The sequence below is a fragment of the Pleurodeles waltl genome, chromosome 11, assembly GCF_031143425.1.
Source record: "Pleurodeles waltl isolate 20211129_DDA chromosome 11, aPleWal1.hap1.20221129, whole genome shotgun sequence".
Taxonomy (NCBI): domain Eukaryota; kingdom Metazoa; phylum Chordata; class Amphibia; order Caudata; family Salamandridae; genus Pleurodeles; species Pleurodeles waltl.
The window spans coordinates 376,257,351-376,278,873 of NC_090450.1; the positions used below are offsets into that span (position 1 = coordinate 376,257,351).

The 21,523-nt window shown below is 43.9% G+C and overlaps 1 protein-coding gene across 2 annotated transcripts in view; it reads right to left on the reverse strand.

The window, feature by feature from the left end:
• Window positions 1-21,523, reverse strand: part of WDR33 (WD repeat domain 33) — a 1,025,118-nt gene that overhangs the window by 974,920 nt on the left and 28,675 nt on the right. For both annotated transcript variants that reach the window (XM_069213677.1, XM_069213680.1), the window contains exon 2: window positions 18,702-18,923. In XM_069213677.1, the coding sequence (XP_069069778.1) occupies window positions 18,702-18,905 (204 nt within the window). In that variant the 5' untranslated portion in view covers window positions 18,906-18,923. The remainder of the gene's footprint in view (window positions 1-18,701; window positions 18,924-21,523) is intronic.

Below are 21,523 nucleotides of genomic sequence, written 5' to 3' on the forward strand. Positions count from 1 at the left end.
TATATATACAGATACAGACGCGCGTGCACAGAAAGACAGACACACATACAGACAGACACGCACACCTATATACACACACAAAAAAACACACACGTACATATGTACACACACATATACACACACACCTACATTTATATATATATATATATATATACATACACACACATACATACATACACATATACACACACATACACACACACACACCTCATTCAACGCTTCATTCACAGCAAATGGCAAAGGTAACCGCGCTTTGTTTTCATTTATCATCATTAGAGGGTCAACAAATAAAAACCAACATACTCACCCCAGACAAATTTCTAATAAGGTGATCTGCAAAGGTGGATCCACAACTGTTCAGCAAATAACTATGCAAAGGGTGCTAATTCAGTGACAGATGGTCAGCTTGGTTAAGACATGGTAAACAAATAAATAACTAATTCCGTATGTCATGGTTAGGAAGTTTACCATTCACAGATGTGACCGGGAAAGGAACTTAAGAGTTCCTGGATGTACAAGACGGATTAGTCTTTCAGTCTTTACAAATTAGTTTATCTACTCTATTCTACCTAAACCATCCTGGATACATTAGATTAGCCTTAAAGGCTGCAAAAAAAATAGGACAGAGTTTAAAGGAGGTGGCTCAGGAGCAAGGTGATGGAACATAGGAAAGCCAACAAATCAGGATTCTAGCAGATTAGCTTGTAAACTGTTAAAAAGTGAAGGCTTTCCACTCGCTGCTACTATTCCAATTGTTAAGGTTGAAGAAGCTAAAGGTCTGTAGAGACTGAAATTACTGTAGCAAAAGCCAACTTTTGTTGACTCAAAACCTAGAACACTCATTTGTGTACAACAGCATGGCGAACAGGTATCCATAACTATAAAATATATACTAAAGAAGCTAAACCTCAAGCAGGCACACATGCAGAAATGGTACACCCACACCCACACCCACATGTACACACACCCCCACCCCCGTACACACCCACACACAAACACCCACCCCCGTACACACCCACCCACCCGTACTTTAAGTTCTACAGAAAGTTTAACAACTTGCTTTAAGAAATCGATTATGTTGATATCAATGTATATATTTACATTGTTATTTATCGAGGGCGTTCATTTCATCACATATTGATTCAATTCTAAGGATATGGCATAGCATAACACCATGAGATGCAAAAATATAATCTCCATGGCTAACCTGATAACACTATAAATGATATCTCACTATTATTCAAATCTAAATTCACTTTTGATCTTAGTAACTTCATTGTTACTCAAATATTTAATCACAACCATTCCTAAATTAAAACAGTCATCCGAATATAGGCTAAGTGCCATCTCATACCCGTATACACACACACAATGGTATTTTTTTTAATAAAAACGTATGTGACCACATTACTTTAGTACTTAGCGCATTTTCTAAGTATTATTATATAAAAATATATATACACACACACACACACACTCAACTGTGGCTTAACTCTACCGCACCTGACTGCTGGTGGTGCCGCTGGCGGGCGCGCGCCACTGCGTCTAAAAATATTCACTTTCCTTCGGCAATTTCCAAGGACACGGCACTCCACAGATGACAAAGTTGGTAAAACTATATTTATTTGACACACGAAGGAAGGCGTTTGGGCACTGCTGTCTTTGTCAACCTGGCGGTCGCCATCTTGAAGCCAGTATTTATATCACATGATCAGGCTACAAAATATATCATTTCTAGCAAGTTTCTATTATGTACTCCAATAAGCCACATTTGTCACTATTTCTAAAAGTCAAACATATTTGAAATATTTGACAAAATGTATCCACAATCTTCACAACCGATTCTTTAGACGGCACAAGTTGTCCCAAATTGAGCATAACGACATGGATAGCATTTCAATATCGGATCGATCATGATCGTGAATCCTAAACACCACAATGCATATATTTGTGTCTATTCACCTACTTTACATATACTTAAATCTTTTCTATATATGGTCGTAACATTCTAAAAGCCTGTCATATTTGACATTTTTTGACACAATGTACCCAGGATCTTCAAAACCAATTCTTTAGACGGCATGTTTTGTCCCAAATGACATAACGACATGGATAACATTTCAATATCGGTTCGATCATGATCGCAAATTTTAATCAACACAATACATGTATCTATGTCCATTCTCCTACTTTACATTTTCTTAAATCTTTTCACTATATGACCATAACATAACATGTTCCATTTATGTGGCTACAACCTCATTATAACCTTCATAATATAGAATAAAAGTAAAATTAAAGAAGAAAATATGAGCATAAAAAGGTATGTTGGCAATCATTTTTTTTTTTAATTGATCTATTTTTTATGCGATTTAATTATAAATGTATGTATAATTCTTCACTACTATTCAACCCTATAGGTTATTTGGTATCTAGCTTTAATATATACCTTGACTCCAGAATGCTTAGTTTTTTCTCTCTATTACCTCCTCTGATATCTTTATTTATTCCATCAATTACACTTTATTTAATCTCATCTGCATTTCCATTATGTTTTTCATGTATGTGCCGGGCAACTGGGTATGTCACATCCTTATTTTTAATTGCTTTAAGGTGTTGTAAAATCAGTTTATGTACTTGCAATTTAGTACTTCCCACATATATCTTAGGACAGCTGCATCTTACAATATATATATATATATATATATATATTGCAAAATCACTTTTACAGGTATAATATCCCTTGATCTTATGAATGGTCTTATGTTCTAATGACTTAATATTCTCACCATTTTTACATGCTTTGCCTTTGGAACATTTATAAAATCCATCTTGTTGTCTTAACCAGGTATCCTGTGCATCCTGTATCCTGATATCACTCTTAACTAATATGTCTCTCAAAGATCTATATTTTCTATATCTTATTTGGGGTTTGGTGGGTATAAGTGTCCCTATGACAGGGTCACTTTTCACTATATGCCAGTGCTTTTGTAGTATTCTTCAAACTTGCATGTGCGCCATATTGTCTCTGGTTATGAATCTGTGTGATCCCAAAGCTTTCTTATCTTTTTTCTTATTTTCATTCTGCATATTAAATAAGAGAGACACTCTAGTACGTGATTCATCTGTCCATTTTTGCACTTGACTATGTTGCCTCCGAATATCCTCTCATACTTAATCTCCTTATTGTATCCTCTTGTACTGCTTCGAAATCACTCGCAGTACTACAGATTCTTTTAGCTCGTAATATTTCTCCTAAAGGAACACCTTCCTTCAGAGGTTGCGGATTAAAACTATTTGCATGCAATATGCGGTTTCCAGCAGTTGGTTTTCTGTAGACTACAGTTTCCATTTTGCCATTTACTATCTTAATTCTTACATCTAAAAATTATATTTCTTGATTATGTATATTTGCTGTAAATTTCAAATTCAAATCATTTTTCATTAATACCACAAAGTTATTAGCACTTTCATCACCTTGCCATATGACACAAATATCATCTACATATCTTATCCACATAACAATATTGTCATTCCATACATCTAATGGAGGACTATTAAGCACTTGTTCTCCCCACCAACCCATGTACAGGTTTGCGTAGCTTGGGGCAGAGCAGGTACCCATTGCCGACCTGCATTGTTGTTCAAAGATTTCATTGTTAAAGAAGAAAATGTTGTGTTTCAAACACCACTATCATTGAGATCAACATTTTACTAGGTTTGTAAAGTCCTATAGGTCTTGCTCTTAATAAATGGTCTACAGCTCTCCATTTTCACGGGGTATACACGTGTATAAGGCTGTGACATCCAAAGTCATCAAAATCATATTAGCATCCCAACTCATATCAAAAATAAGTTGCAGAAAATCAGTAGTATCTTTCAGATATGATGGTAAGCCTTCTACTAGTGGATGCAAAAATACTTTAATATACTGTGATACAAACTCAAACTCTCGCGTATTGCCACAATAGGTCCATCTGGAGGTTTCCTCTCATTTTTCTGTACCTTTGGAATCAGATAAAAAACTGGAAGTTTTGGATAGTCAACTTTCAAAAAATGGTATTCTTCATTAGTAATTAATGCTTGTTCTTTCCACTGGTTCATGTCTTGATCAAACTCTCTCAATACACACACACATATATATACATATACACATATATATATATACACATATACATACATACACATACATACACATACATACACATACATATACATACACACACACACACACACACACACACAGAGAGAAAATGTCACTTACAATGTCACACTTCGAAGTGTACATCTGTTCGTGGCATGTTGTGCTGCAGATTCACATGCTATGCATACCCATTCCATCTAGTGTTGGGCTCGGAGTGTTACAAGTTGTTTTTCGTCAAAGAAGTCTTTTGGAGTCACAGGATTGAGTGACTCCTCTCCTCGGTTCCATTGCGCATGGTCATCGCCTCCACTGTTAAAATTGTTTTCCTGCAGAGGGTGAAGAAAGGAGTGATAGAGTATACAAGGGAAAGATGACTCTGCAACTTAAATGACTACAGGCTTCCAGGGAGGAGGAAGGGTGCATGTGAATCTGCAGCACAACATGCTATAAACAGATGTACTCTGAGTAAGTGACATTTTCCATTTAGTGGCATGTGTAGCTGCAGATACACATGCTATGGATAGACTACAAAGCAATTAGTCCTCCCAAATAGGCAGTGGCTAGCCTGTAGGAGTTGAAGTTGTTTGAAATAATGTTCTTAGGACAGCATGTCCTACAGTGGCTTGTTGTGAGAAAACATCAACACAGTAGTGTTTAGTAAATGTATGAGGGGTTGACCATGTAGCTGCTTTACATATTTCAGCCATTTGTATGTTTCCTAAAAAAATCCATTGTTGCACCTTTCTTTCTTGTAGAATGTGCTTTAGAAGTGACTAAAAGTTATCTTTTTGCTTTGATATAACATGTTTGTATACATCTAACAATCCAGCTTGCTAAACCTTGTTTTGATATAGGATTGCCTGTATGTGGTTGTTGGAAAGCTACAAAAAGTTGTTTTGTTTTCCTAAACTGTTTAGTTCTGTCTATGTAATACATAAGAGCCCTTTTGAGATCTAGGGTATGAAGAGCTCTTTCTGCCACAGAACCTGGCTGTGGAAAGAAGACTGGCAATTCCACTGTTTGATGTGAAAAGGAGATACTACGCTTGGTAGAAATTTTTGATTTGTTCTTAGTACAACCTTTTGTTGGTGTACTTGGAAAAAAAGTTCTTCAAGAGTGAATGCTTGTATTTCACTTACTCTTCTTAAAGAAGTAATAGCCACAAGGAAGGCAACTTTCCATGTTAGAAACTGAATTTGGCAAGAGTGCATGTGTTCAAAAGTTGGTCCCATAAGTATTGTAAGTACAATATTTAAATTCCATGATGGAACTGGTGGTGTTCTTGGTGGAATGATGCGTTTTAACCCCTCTATGAAGGCTTTAATAACAGGAACTCTGAATAAAGAGCTATGTTGAATAGTTTGTAAATATGCAGATATTGCAGTAAGATGTATTTGTAGAGAGGAAAAAAACAAATTTGATTTTTGTAAATGAAGTAAGTAACATACAATATCTTGTATTGATGCTGTAAGTGGATCTATGTTTTTGGAATGACAATAGTAAACAAATATTTTTCCCTTGTTTGTGTAGCACTGTCTAGTAGTGGGTTTTCGTGCTTGTTTAATGACTTCCATACATTCAGATGGAAGTTTTTAATATATTCAAATTCTGTGACTTCAGGAGCCAAATCGCTAGATTGAGAGCATTGGGGTTTGGATGCCTGATTTGACCTTTGTTTTGTGTTAACAAATCTGGTCTGTTTGGGAGTTTGGAGTGAGGTACTATAGATAGGTCTAGGTAGGTTGTGTACCAAGGCTGACATGCCCATGTTGGTGTATCATGTTGAGTGACGTTTGACGCAATTTATGGACCAGAAATGGAAGGAGTGGGAGAGGGGGAAAAGCTTAAGTAAATATCCCTAACCAATTGATCCCTAGAGCATTGCCCCTGGGTAGGGGATGTGGGTGTCCGGATGCAAAGTTTTGCCATTTTGTGTTTGCTTGTTGCAAACAGATCTATGTCTGGTGTTCCCCACTTTTGAAAGTACTTTTGAAGTACTTGGGGGTGAATCTCCCATTCGTGTGTTTGTTGGTGATTTCTGCCGAGGACATCTGCCAACTGATTCTGTATCCCTGGAATGTACTGTGCTATTAGGTGAACTGGATTGTGAATTGCCCATTTCCGAATTGTCTGTGCTAGAAAGGACAGTTGAGATGAATGTGTCCCTCCCTGTTTGTCGAGATAATACATGGTTGTCATGTCCGTCTTTATAAGAACATTAAGAGGTTGAAATACTGTTAGGGCAAGGAATACAGCTAATAATTCTAAGTGGTTTATGTGTAGCTGTTTCTGTTTGAAATCCCATTGCCCTTTAATGGTGTGACTGTTTAGGTGAGCTCCCCAACCAATCATTGATGCATCTGTTGTGATTATGGTCTGAGGCACAGGGTCTTGAAACGACGACCCCTTTATTAAATTGCTGCGATTCCACCATTAAAGGGACGAACGAGTTACTTACCTTCGGTAACGACTTTTCTGGTGGATACATTAGCTACCTGTGGATTCCTCACCTCATGAATACTCCCATGGCGCCAGCATTCTACGGAAATCTTCTTACTAGTCTCTGCACGTCGACGAGGACGTCACTGTCTCGCACGCGACGCCGTCTGACGTCATACAGGCAATAAGAGGTCCTCGACGACGTGCGGACGTCAGAACCAATCATTTTTTACGTGCATGAGAACAACCAGGCAATGCAATGAAAGAACAAAGCAACATCCATTATATTGTAAAAATACACCACATTGTATGAATAACTGTAAATCTTTTTTATGTACATATATATATATATATAAAACTTTCTTTTAAAAATATATACACACACCAAGTATATACATAAAGATATATACACATATACCTATATATATATATATATAAATATATTATATATATACATCTATTGCACCCTCAAAGATCAAGAGGAGCGCACTCAAGGATTACTTGGCAAGACCATAAAGGCAACGGGGAGGCGGGTGGGACCGTGAGGAATCCACAGGTAGCTAATGTATCCACCAGAAAAGTCGTTACCGAAGGTAAGTAACTCGTTCTTCTGATGGATACAACTACCTGTGGATTCCTCACCTCATGAATAGAGTCCCAAAGCAGTACCACGCCCGGCGGTGGGTGCCTAAATGGTCAAACCAAGAAATCCTGCAGCACTGACCGTGCAAAATGGCCGTCCCTTCTAACCTCAGAATCTAAACAGTAATGTTTTGCAAAAGTGTGAAGGGACGACCAAGTTGCAGCCTTGCAGATGTCGACCACAGGAACACCTCTGGCTAAGGCCGAAGTGGCCGACTTAGCTCTGGTGGAATGAGCTCTAATGCCCTCAGGAGGATCCTTCTTTGCCAAAGAGTAACATATTTTAATGCAAAGAACAACCCACCTGGATAGTGTTCTCTTGTGGACTGCCTTTCCTCTCCTCTTGCCCACGTATCCAATAAACAGCTGATCCTCCAGCCTGAAATCCTTTGTTCTATTGATAAAGAAGCTCAACGCTCTCTTTGGATCCAGACGGTGCAGTCTTTCTTCCTCTTTGGAAGGATGAGGCGGAGGATAGAACGTGGACAAAGTAATTGCCTGAGCCAAATGGAAGGGTGAAACAACCTTCGGGAGGAAAGCAGCCTTGGTCCTCAACACCACCTTATCCCCATAAAAAGTTGTATAAGGGGGTTTTACTGATAAGGCCTGCAACTCACTCACTCTCCTTGCTGATGTTATAGCTATCAGGAAGACTGTTTTTAAAAACAAATACCTTAAGGGGCAAGAATGCATAGGTTCAAAAGGGGACCCCATAAGGAAAGTCAGGACTAAGGACAAATCCCATTGCGGCATAACGAATGGCTTTGGAGGATATTGATTTAGAAGACCTTTCAAGAATCTGATAACAATAGGGGATTTAAATAAAGATGGTTGGTCTGGAAGACATATGAAGGCTGACAAGGCCGATAAATAACCTTTAATGGTAGCCACTGCACAACCTTTCTGCGCCAGAGATAGAGCAAAAGACAAAACGTCCGATAGATGAGCTTGTAAAGGATCAATCTGCCTCTCTCCACACCACGCAACAAATTTAGACCACCTATTAGCGTAGATAGATTTAGTGGAGTGTCGCCTGGCCGCTAATATAACATCCACTACCTCAGGCGGGAGAGAGAAGGAACTCAGGTTGCCCCGTTCAATCTCCAGGCATGTAGGTGCAGACTCTGGAGGTTGGGGTGTAGAACCTGCCCCTGCGACTGCGAGAGGAGGTCTGCCCTGAAAGGGAGACGGAGCGGCGGGCACGTTGAGAGTTGGAGAAGGTCGGAGTACCACACCCTCCTTGGCCAATCCGGAGCTATTACGATTACTAGAGCCCGGTCTTGGCGAATCTTCCTCAATACTCGAGGAATCAAGGGTATGGGAGGAAACGCGTAAAGCAACTGGCCGCACCAGGTCATTTGAAACGCGTCCCCCAATGCTTCCTGCATCGGATACTGAAGGCTGCAGAACAACGGACAATGCGCGTTCTCTCGAGTGGCGAACAGATCTACCCGAGGAAACCCCCACTTCTGGAAGATTAAACGGACTTGATCTGGATGGAGACGCCACTCGTGGTCTGCCGAGAAGTGGCGACTGAGACTGTCCGCACGCACGTTCAAGACTCCGGCCAGATGGTTTGCTATCAAGCAAATCCGATGGTCCTTTGCCCAGGACCATAGTCGAAGAGCTTCTCTGCAGAGAAGGTACGACCCCACTCCTCCCTGCTTGTTTATGTACCACATCGTGGTAGTATTGTCCGTTAGGACCTGTACCGACTGACCACGAAGGGAAGGGAGGAAGGCCTTGAGAGCCAGACGTACAGCCCGTAACTCTAACAGATTGATGTGAAAAATCTGTTCCTCTGGAGACCAAAGACCTTTGATCTCCAGATCCCCCAGATGAGCTCCCCACCCTAGAGTGGAAGCATCCGTTATGACTGTGGCCACTGGTGGCGACTGCTGGAACGGTTTTCCTTGTGAAAGATTGTTGCTTGCAATCCACCACTTCAAATCCACAGCAGCATCTCTGGAGATCTTGACAGTACCCTCTAGATCCCCTCTGTGTTGAGACCACTGCCTTCGGAGGCACCACTGAAGAGCCCTCATGTGCCAGCGAGCATGCGTGACCAACAGAATGCAGGAGGCAAAAAGACCGAGCAGACGAAGGACCTTGAGGACTGGAACTACCGCTCCATTTCGAAACATTGGAACCAAATCCTGAATATCTTGAATCCGCTGAGGCGGAGGAAAGGCCCGACCCAATGTCGTATCCAGTACTGCCCCTATGAACAGGAGGCGCTGAGAGGGCTCCAGGTGAGATTTGGGCTCGTTCACCGAAAAGCCCAGGTCGAACAACAACTGGGTTGTTGACTGCAGATGACGCAACACAAGCTCCGGGGACTTGGCTTTGATCAACCAATCGTCCAAGTAAGGGAATACTGCTATCCCCTTCCTTCTGAGCTCTGCCGCAACCACCGACATCACCTTCGTGAAGACTCGAGGTGCTGAAGTAAGACCAAACGGAAGGACCGCAAACTGGTAGTGTTGCGATCCCACCACAAACCGGAGATACTTCCTGTGTGACTTGAGTATCGGGATATGAAAGTAAGCATCCTGCAAGTCGACAGACACCATCCAGTCTTCCATGTTCAACGCCAAAAGCACCTGTGCTAGGGTCAGCATCTTGAACTTTTCCTGCTTGAGGAACCAATTCAAGATCCTCAGGTCCAGAATTGGTCTCAAACGACCATCCTTCTTGGGAATCAGGAAATACCTTGAGTAAACTCCTTGACCCCTTTCCTGCTCCGGGACCAACTCCACCGCGCCCTTTAAAAGGAGGACTTCTACCTCCTGTTCTAGCAACAGGAGGTGTTCTTGTGAACAATACGAAGGGCGGGGCGGGATGAGGGGCGGAAACTCCCGAAAGGGAAGGGTGTAGCCTTTTCCCACAACACTGAGAACCCAAGTGTCCGACGTAACAGTCTCCCATTTGGTGAGAAAATGCTGTAATCTTCCCCCTACAGGAGAGGAGTGAGTGGGAAATGGTGGAAGCCTAAGGCTGCTTCCCCTGCTGCACCCCGCCAGAGGATGAGGAAGAGGCAGAGTGCTGCTGAGAGGCTCCCCTGGTGCGGACCCTACCCCTCCCCCTAAAAGATCTATAGGGATGGGAAGAGGCAGGTTGCTGATATCTTCCCCGAAAGGAAGAGGAGGAAGAGCCACGCCCAAATCCACGAAACCTCCTGAAGAATCTGGAAGAGGCCGTGGAAGAAGGAGCTTGGAGTCCCAACGACTTAGCCGTGGCCCTGCTTTCCTTAAAACGTTCCAAGGCCGAATCAGCCTTAGCCCCAAACAGTTTGTCCCCATCAAACGGGAGATCCAACAATGTGGACTGTACATCTGCCGAAAAGCCCGAGTTACGGAGCCAGGCCTGTCTCCTTTCCACCACAGTTGTGCCCATTGCTCTGGCTACCGAGTCGGTGGTATCCAGTCCCGTCTGGATAATTTGGGTCGCAGCAGCCTGGGCATCAGAGACAAGATCCAAAAGACCCTGAGGAAGCTCTGTAAACGAAGAGGAGATGTCATCCATCAGAGCATGAATATACCTCCCCAGGATACAGGTCGCATTAGTGGCTTTTAACGCCAGACTGCAGGACGAAAAAATCTTCTTCGACTGCGCCTCTAGCTTTTTTGAGTCTCTGTCCCCAGGCACCGTCGGGAAAGAACCAGGCGCTGATTTGGACGAACAGGAGGCCTGCACAACCAAGCTCTCCGGCGTAGGGTGCCTAGATAGGAAACCAGGATCAGTTGGAGCCGTCCGATACCTCCTGGCCACGGCTCTGTGAACTGCTGGGGAAGATGCCGGCTTCTTCCACACCTCTAAAACCGGATCCAGCAGAGCGTCATTAAAAGGTAATAGAGGCTCCGCCGCGGCTGAGGCCGGATGCAACACCTCTGTCAAAAGGTTTTGTTTCGCCTCCACCACCGGCAAAGGCAGGTCCAAAAAACTAGCTGCCTTCCGTACCACTGTATGAAAGGAAGCAGCTTCCTCGGTATATTCCCCCGGGGACGAAAGGTCCCACTCAGGGGAAGTGTCCAGCCCACTGGCCGACTCCAGTCCACGCAGCCCATCACCCGAGTCCTCTAGCTCTCCTTCCTCTAGGGCTCGTTGGTACTCCTGCTCCTCTAGTACCCGGAGAGCACGCCTCCTTGAATGCAGTCGTTGCTCAATCCGCGGAGTCGACAACACCTCCGCCGAAGTCGGAGATCGGCGCCGATCTTCCGAAGCCACCGACGCCGCATCCGGCGCCACAGGTAACTTCGGCGCCGACTGAAGAGCAGATGAAACGGATGGACCCACCGGAGTCACAGGCCGAAATCTCGACGTCGACGGGATGGAAATCCCTGGGGCCAATCCCTCCGAAGCCATCGGAGCGGCCACCGGCGCCGACACTGGCGCCGAGCCCACGTTCCCAAACGGGAGAAAGGGCATAAAGGGTGCCGGCCGAAGAGGCGCAGGATCACCCAAAGAAAAGGCCAAAGGCCCAGCCGGAGCACCCCCTGGAGCCATCTGTTGGAAGATGGCATACATCGCATTCAAGAATGCGGAACTATCGGCTCCAGGGGTGGGAAAAGCCGGATACTGGGGTGCCTGACTCGGAGGCGACCCCGACGCCGGCCTCGGCGTCTGCGCCGGAGAAAACACCTGAGGCTCCAATACCTCAATCACCGACGCCTGTCCAGGCGAAGTTGGAGACGTCGGAGAGAGCAACGGCGTCGAAGGATGCGGCGTCACCGTGGGGCTGACCTCCCATGTCCTCCGGCGCCGATCCGGAGACCTGGAACGAGCCTCCCTTGAATGACGCCGAGATTCTCTACGGCGCCGGGAGTCTCGATGACGCCGATGTCTTGGAGAAGACTTTTTCTTGTGATGCTTCTCCTTTGACTTGGCCATAAACAGCTTCGCCTCGCGTTCTTTAATGGCCTTCAGATTCATGTGCTGACACGAATCACAAGTCGAGACGTCGTGGTCGGAGCTCAAACACCAAAGGCAATCGGAATGAGGATCCGTCACCGACATCTTGCCTCCACACTCACGACAAGGCTTAAATCCAGACTTTCTCTGCGACATTATTTCCACAGAGAAAGAGTACGCAGCAAGATATACACTGTAACCGCAAGAGTAACAGTTGCTCCCTCGAAGATAACCGTTTCGAATGCACGGAAAAAAGGGAACTGACGTCCGCACGTCGTCGAGGACCTCTTATTGCCTGTATGACGTCAGACGGCGTCGCGTGCGAGACAGTGACGTCCTCGTCGACGTGCAGAGACTAGTAAGAAGATTTCCGTAGAATGCTGGCGCCATGGGAGTATTCATGAGGTGAGGAATCCACAGGTAGTTGTATCCATCAGAAATATGTGTTTGGCGGTCCATCAACACTAGATCTAGAAGTTGACCCGGTGCCTATGACCATTGTTGTACAAGGCACTGTTGTAAGGGCCTCATGTTTAGTCTTGCATGTGGGACTATTGCTATGCAAGATGCCACCATTCCTAAGATTTTCATGACAAATCTTACAGTATATTGTTGATTTGGCTGTATAAGTGGAATTAGATTTTGGAAAGCTTGTATCCTTTGTGTGTTTGGATACACTAAAGCTAGTTGAGTATTTAGGATAGCACCTAAATACGGTTGTACTTGTGCTGGTTGAAGGTGTGACTTTTGGTAGTTTATAGAAAATCCTAGTGTTTCTATCACATAATGTGTATGTTTTTGGCATTGCGTACGATTGCTTGATTTTATTAGCCAATCATCTAGATATGGAAAGATATGGAAAGTCATGGATGTGTGGGCTTCTTAAGTATGCTGCTACTACTGCTAGACACTTTGTGAACACCCTTGGAGCTGTTAGGTCGAAAGGTAACACTTTGAACTGGTAGGGTTTTCCTTGTATGACAAACCTGAGGTATTTTCTGTGAGCTGGGTGGATGGGTATGTGAAAATACGCATCTTTGAGGTTTAGGGCGGTCATAAAATCTTGTTTTTGTAGCAGTGGGATAACATTTTGCAGAGTTACCATGTGAACATGTTCTGATAGGATGTCAAAATTTAAGGGCCCGAGATCTAATATTGGCCTGAGGGTTCCATCTTTTTGGGGAATTAGGAAGTATAGTGAGTATACTCCTGTTCCTTGTTGAGACTGTGAAAGCAATTCTATTTCTTGTTTTAGTAATAGAGATTGAACCTCTTGTTGTAGCAGAACTGTATGTTCTGAGGATAACTTGTGATATCTTGGTGGAATATTTGGAGGGGTGTTTATCAATTCTAGGCAATAGCCATTGCGGATAATTGGCAAAATATCACCACAGACAACTGGGTATTATTAATGTGAGTGGAACTGCTGTAGTCTCCCCCCCCCACAGGAGATGTGTGGAGTGGAAATGAGGGAAGGAGGTCACTGCTTTGGTTGTGTTGTTGGTTGTTTAGAGTTTTGGAATTAACTTCCATTTCTAGAGTATTGGCCTCTGTATGTTCCTCTAAACCCACCTCGCTGGTGTTGGGTTTGATATGGTTGTTTGTGAGTTAGAAGCGTCAGAGGATTGTGGTCTAAAACCTCCTAAAAAATGAGGCTTACAAAATGACCCCCTATATGGTGTAGTATACTGTGCACCCATTGCCTTTGCTGTATCAGAGTCTTTTCGCAATTTCTCTATTGTAGTGTCCACTTATGGGCCAAAGAGGTGTTTTTTTGTCAAAAGGTATGTTTAAACACAGCCTGTTGGATTTCTGGTTTAAAACCAGAGGAGTGCAGCCATGCATGTCTTCTGATGGTAACGGCTGTGTGAACGCTCCTTGCAGCTGTATCAGCAGCATGAAGGGCAGACCTTATCAGATTGTTACTGATGGCATGCCCTTCCTCTACTACTTGTTGTGCCCGCTTTTGGGAGATGCTGTATAATATCCTGCATCTCATTCCAATGAGCTCCATCAAAACAGGCTAGTAGTGCCTGAGAATTAGCTATTCTCCATTGATTTGCCCTTTGGGACGCATCCCTCTTTCCTGCAGCGTCAAATTTCCTGCTCTCTATCAGGAGGGGGTGCATCTCCTGAAGACTGGCTATTTGCCCTCTTTCGTGCAGCACTAACCACCACTGAATCTGGAGACACCTGAAGGGTAATATAATCTGGGTCAGAGGGTGCGGGCTCATATTTCCTTTCTATTCTAGGTGCGATTATTCTGGATTTCACAGGCTTATTACAAATTTGGTCTGCGTGTTTTACAACGCCTGGTAACATTGGGAGGCATTGGTACCTAGAAGGTGTTGAGGATAATTTATTAAACAAAAAATCCCCCTCCAATGGTTCAGTGTGCATTGTTACCCCATGGTAAGCTCCAGTCCTAGCTATGACCTGATTGTATGCCGATATATCCTCAGGTGGAGATGGTTTGGATGGGTAGGCATCTGGGATGGGATCAGGATCATAAAGGTCCCATGGATCTACAATGTCTTCTTGCTAATAAAAAGTGTGTTTGAGAAGACATTGGTGGAGGGCTGGTGTGAGGAGAGACAGGTAGGTGTGGAGAATGAGGAGAAGACTGAGGAGGTACTGGCTTCTTTTTTTGCTTTTGCACTTTAGCTGGGGGTTGTGCAGTGTCCAGTTCTTCTTGGAATGCCAGCTTTCTCTTCGTTTTTAAAGGAGGGTGATGTCATAATTCTCCCTGTTTCTTTATGGATGTATATCTTAGATTGTCTCTCATCCATAACTTGTAGAATGGGCTCAATGTCCGACTCTTCCTCAGAGGATTTATGGCTTTCAGGTAATTTTTTGGAAACTCCTTGCTTCTCTATATGACAGTCTTTTTTCAGGCTGAATCATGGCCTTCCGGTAGTGGTGTCCCCAAGGCCTTAAGGTGTTTCTTGTGTGGGGGTGCAGGGGCATACGTACTCACATGCTGGCCAGCTGTGATAGGTATTTCGTCTTCAGATTCCTGCTCTGAATCGGTGTCTCGGATAGAGACTGCTGTTTGCGCCTGCTCTTCTTCGGGGACGTCCAGATGTTCACTGCTCTTTAACGCTATTGAAGCCTTCTTGCTCTTCTATCTGTAAGAGTCTTTTTTTTAATCAAAACGATCTACAGCCCTCACAGTTTTCCTCCCGATGGTCCGGAGAAAGGCACAGGACCAAATGCTGGTCTACCTAGGGGTACTTGGCGTGGCACCAAGGGCAGAATCGAAATGGAGTCCGATCCATCATGCTCTCCACGCCGTCGGCCCAAATAGGCCCATGGTGGGCACGCGCACCCCGAAGGGCGAACAAAGTGATCTTCCGACGGTAATACCGGTTCGATGCTAGATAGAGAACGCGATCGAGACAATACCGACAAAAGGGAAGGTTTTCTCAAGTTTTCAGAATCGAAATCGCAGAGCGAGATGAAACACGTCTGAACCAGACAGCGGAAAGAAAACAATCTAACAATGGAGTCGATGACCATGCACAATGGAAACAAGAGGAAGAGTCACTCAATCCCGTGACTCCAAAAGACTTCTTCGAAGAAAAACAACTTATAAAATTCCGAGCCCAACACTAGATGTCAGAATGGATATGCATTGCATGTGTATCTGCAGCTACACAGGTCACCGAACAAATATACATATATATATACACATACATATATATACACATGCATACACACACACACACACACACACACACATATATATACATGCACACACAAAAAATAGTAATTAGAAACTGGCACAAGAAACAACACGCATTGGCAAGAATTTGTGAAAAATAGTTAGGGGGAGGGGGGGAACAAACCATATACTAAAAAAAGTGAAGTCCCCCACCCAAGGATATGGAGTTGTTAGAGAGAAGCTGGAAGAACCAGGAACCCCAAGGTGCGTACCCGAGTGACCCCGCCCTCACCCCCACCCGAGCGACCAGTAGAGTAGTGGTAAGTACCTGGTCTTCCCAAGGATTAACAAGAGGGCTTAGAAAAAGGATTGTGCAGGAACAGGACCAGACTAGGAGAAACCAAAAGTGGATTCCGTTAGAAGAGGACCTGCAAAATAAGGGGACAGAGTCCAGTCCACGATGTAGTGTCCAGTGGGGGCAGGAGCTACTACCCACCCTTCTGTGGATGAAGAACCAGGTCGACTGGAGAAGAAGGAGACCAGCTGTGGAGCCCAAGAGCTGAATAAGAGTCCTTGGAGCGGTGCAGACGGTGTCCTACTTCTGTTGTCGGGTTGCAGATGGTCAGTGGTGTAGGAGAACAACCAACACGCCTTGGCAAATGCACGAGGAGCAAAAGGGCTGCAAGGCTGAAGATGGCCAGCACGGTCCAGGAGACTGGACCCTTGGAGGGGAGCCTGGGCTGACCATCAGCAGTCGGGAGAGCCAACAGAAGCAGTTGCAGCCCCCACAGACAACCTACTGGCAGCAGTCACAGTAAGTCGAGGTGAGGCACAGTCAGCACATCTGAAGAGGAGTTGCTGGAGCAGCAGAGAGGAGACTGTGCTTGGCAGGAAGAAGTGCTGGGGCTACTCGGAGCCTGAAGACCCCTTGGAGCAAGAGACAAGCCTTGGTAGCTGCAAGAGTTGCACCTCACAGAGGTATTGTCCATCAATGAGGCAGGGGCTCACTGTCTCCCAAGTTGGACAAAAAGGACCACTCCAGACCATCACCTGTGATGCAGAATCCACACGGTTCCAAAGGAGAGCAGATCCACGCAGCCAGACGTTGTTGCTGCCAACAGATGCAAGGGAGTGACTCCTTCACTCCAAGGGAGATTACTTCTTGTTTCTTGGTGCAGGCTGTCTCCTCGTCGACCCTAGAGGATGCACAGCTGGGGAAATGTTGCAGTTGCTGGAAGGAGTCTGAGAAAGAATGTTGCAAAGCAAAGTCATCACCGGAGCTGCAGTTTTGTCGGTTCCTGAAGAGTCCAGTTGTGGTTCCAGTGGCCAGAAGTAGAAGTAAACGCAGCAGAGGAGTCCTGGTGGAGTCTTGCACATCGAATCTGGGGCACCCACCAGCAAGGGAGTCCCTAAGTAGCCCTAAAAGGGTATTGGTCACCTAGGTGTTTGTGACATCACCTGCCTGGCCTGGCCACTCAGCTGCTCCCTGGGGCCTCTGCACATCTTGCTTTCAAGATGGCGGATTCAAGTGGCCACCTGGAGGAGCTCTGGGCTCCACCCATGGGGTGGTGATGTAAATGAGTGGCCACTCCCCTTTCCTTTGTCCTGTTTTGCATCAGAGCAGGGATCAGGGGTCCCTGGACTGGTGCAAATCGGTTTACGCAAGGAGGGCACCGAATGTGCCCTTCAAAGCAAACTGGTAGCTTGGGGAAACTACCCATCTCAAACCTTGTAATACAGATTTCCAAGGGAGAGGGTGTTGCCTCCCTCTCCCACAGGAAATCCTTTGTTCTTCCTTCCGTTGCTTGAGCTAGTCAAGCAGCAGGCGGGCAGAAACCTGTCTGAGAGGTGGCAGCAGTGCAGGCTGCTTTGAAAACCCTAGACGTCTGGTAGGAGCAATAATGTGGGGTCCTCTAGGGAGCCCCAGAGTGCATGGAATCATACAACCAATACTGGAAACAGTATTGGGGTGTGATTTCCACATGTTTGATACAAAACATGCCCAGGTTCAGAGTTACCATTATGTAGCTTGACACAGTAGTTTACAGAGACACTGGATGTGGATTAGGGGTATTAGGGTTGCTCCTTGGAACAATTTGGCAACAGGAGGAAGAGTGTCATCTTCACAGGAGGATAGCCTTAAGAGATTTTCAGACATTGGACATCCAAGTGCAAGACTGGATTCAAGTGGCTACTGAAATATTTTCCTTGTTTCATGGTCACTTGTGAAATGTGTTTTTCAAGACTGATGCCTTTTATGCAATGAAAGTACCAAAACACTTGATGTAAAATAAATAAATATATATTTATATATAGAACAAAATAATCTAGCTTGTTAAAAGTGAGATATTCAGAGGTAACACCTAGAAGGCAGATGTAGTTTAAGACCCATACATTTAAACAGGAAATAAAAGCCAGCGTACAAACATTGGAGAACTTCAAGAGAACAATCTGAATAAAGCAAATGGATTTAAAAAAAGAGCAGTCAGGTGATTGTGGAGGGAACCACTTGCAAAAATCAGACAAATAAAATAACAGTTGATATACAGCCTATGTAAATATACCACTTTATGTACAAATTACAATCCTCTCTCCATCAGATGTTTCCTGTATACAGTCATCTCGCCTCCTTAAACACATCACACTCATTTACACACTATTGAATATTTGAACTGGGCTTCTGCACCCAGATAACTCACTGAAGTCAAGGTCAATGACCGGACATCATTCAGGAAGACTTTATTGACATAACAGATTCACACTAGACAGCTAAAGTATGTTCCTTCCACAGTAAGATTTAGACTGGTGAACACCTTTATGGTGAATGCACATGGCACGTTTGCCTTCACAAGTGCCAGAACGACTACACCTCCACAAGTGACACTCCACATTAGAACTCACCTCTAGATACTTGATGATTGATGGGTTATAGTCAATAGTCTTCCGGTTGACCGCCTTCCTCATGCGCTTACCATCAAAAGTGAGCTGTTGCATAGCCTGTTGTTGGGCAAAGTCTGGTCTTTTATAAAAGAGCTGACGTGGAGCCTGATGCTGGAACTTTGGCATGTGGAAGAATCGAGGCGGGGAGCCAATTTCCATTGCCATTGTTGTGATGCAGGCGTACTAAAAACGGAAGTAGAGATTAAAAACCAACAATAAAATCCCAGAATAATTTAAACGAGAAGAACTAATATATAGTTTGGACTTTATTTCAGACTTTTTGCAAAGGAACGCAGCCGGAAAAATTAAAGAGGAACTAGGTTGAGGTGATTGAGAAAATTAATCAATACTACACACAGAAAGCTGTAGGCAAACCGTTTTCCATGATTAATGCATACAAAACATTTTTTCTAAAGAGCATAAACCATTCCCTTTCTTAGTATAACCCACCCATATGAATTAATCTATGCTAAAAGATTTGAAACCTCAATATTCCGCCATCTATGGTCAGGTAGAAACTGAGAAGTTCAAGTGCAGATGTATAATATGGTGACAGTTGGTTTACCTTCAGATCAATTCAATATTTGCATATTTTTGTTACACTATGTAGACACGCCTTCTCTACTGTCAAATGTGTGGTAATTATTTTGGCAGATTAGGTCATAATTTCAAATTCTGAACAGGCAGATCAAGATTTATCTTAAATCAAGTATCATTCAATTGAGTAACAGCAGCACCTAATTATTACTGCACTTCAAAATGGTTGTTTTGAAGTGCTATTTAAAAGACATCAGTTTACTGGTGGATAAAAGGAAAATCAGAGGCATGCATACTGTATTTCTCCAGCAAAGAAGAACAAGGGTGAAGAAAAAAACAAAAAGCAATAAATAGAAGCGAGTGTAAACTTGAAGGAGGATCAGGATCAAGAAATAGGGAAAAACACTATCAAAACAGTAAAAGGAGAACAAATCCCACAAACATGTGTCAACATGTCCTTGGGGTTGGTGCATCAGTGGAGTGTTTCTTTGGAAACACTGGGAACAAAGAAAAATACTGCAAAAATGTTACTCATTCGATTCCTTGAGGAGGAATATGAAACAGCTGATGTATCTAGTTTTCAAGGTTGAAACTTGTATCATACTACAAAGTCTAATACTAATCTCAAGTAACTATAACTGTAACTCATTGCCTAAGGTAATAATTATAACTTGGGCCAAAGCAGTTTGCAAAAATAATATGTGCAAATCTATAACTAAAATGGCTACACAACACCCTCCCATTGCCGTTTCAAAGGTGGTTCAAAGCCTAATTATATGTAAAACGCTACTAAAATCTATCCTCCGACATATATATGTGGGCATGTCAATAATGACAAGGCAAAAAAGACACATGAGCATGTATTTAAAAGGACATTTTAAAATGTTAATTCTGGAGTCAAGAAAAGCTGAATTTTAAAAGATGCCAATTGAATCCGGGATAATTCAGGAAATTGTCCACTTCGGCAGGTGGTAAAGTAGGAAGTTCATCGCTAAAGAAAACCAAGGAGCATTCGTGTTCCTAGCCAGAGCTCCCGCCGAGGCAGCACCATTCCGTGGAATGCCCAACAGTGAGTTTAGACCTGCATAATCCACAAAGGGCAACTTAAACAGCTTCCCATAGCAAACACACCCTCAACGCGCAAGTCTGGAAATGAGCCCTCAGCGAGAACATCAACAGATCAGCGTACAATGAAAGCAAGCGCTGCGTAGAAAGACAAACTTTCAGTGCATATTCAAATGTGCACCAGAAGCACACAAAAAAACAGGCTGCACACAATGCAGAACCAGTCTGAATGACAGAGAACAATCACACTCCAATTGCTCCAAGAGTGATGCTCCAAAGTACTGCATCATATGTTTCACGACAAAGCTGTGCTGGTGGAAGCGCTTTCAGTCCTCCTTGGTGCGAAGGGACTGCCAATGCGCAGAAAAATAGCAATAGCAAGCAAGCTGCCAAAGTTATTGCAAATCCCCCAAAAATACTGGAGAAAATTGAATGGATGGCTGAAGGTATTACACCGAATATAGAGGAGAAGGTGTGGATGAAACCAGAATCAACACTCTTAAAGAAATTAGTGATTACAGTAGTATTGGAAGCGTAAATTATCCGTCTCACGAGTTCAAATTGTCTCAGAGTTAGTACTTAAAAGGAACTGTATCTCTGTCGATAACCTCACAACCTGAAGCGCATAGGTCTTTCGTGCAGATGAGTGTCACATGTTTTTTTAAACAATAAGGCAGAGTCTGTTCAACTTCACATTTGAAGTAGCAATTATGGGGCCAAATCTCAGCTACTTCCCTCTGTCGTGTGTGTGTGTGTGTGTGTGTGTGTGGGGGGGGGGGGGGGGGGGGGGGGGGGGGGGGGACAGCTGTTTACAAACTAAACAGCTGACAGAAGTCTAGCATTCACTACCACTAAGAAAGACCTCTTTCATGCCACTAAGATATTTGTACGAGAAGGGTAGCTCCCACACCTCATGGATGTAACTATCTCTTAGCCTTTCATATCTGCCTACTGGAATGTGTTTTTAGGCAGGACGTGAATTGAAGTGTTGAAATAGGCATTGACCACTCAGCAGATGGTATTTCAGCCACAGTAAAAGGCAACTTTTCAATATTTAACATGACATAAGTCGCTTCTTTCTCAGCCATTAGTTGTTGTCGCGTTAAATTAAACGTGAGAAATATGTCCCTTGTGCTAACCTGTTGCCAGGGAACACGACTTGCTTCAGTGTCTGTAGTGTC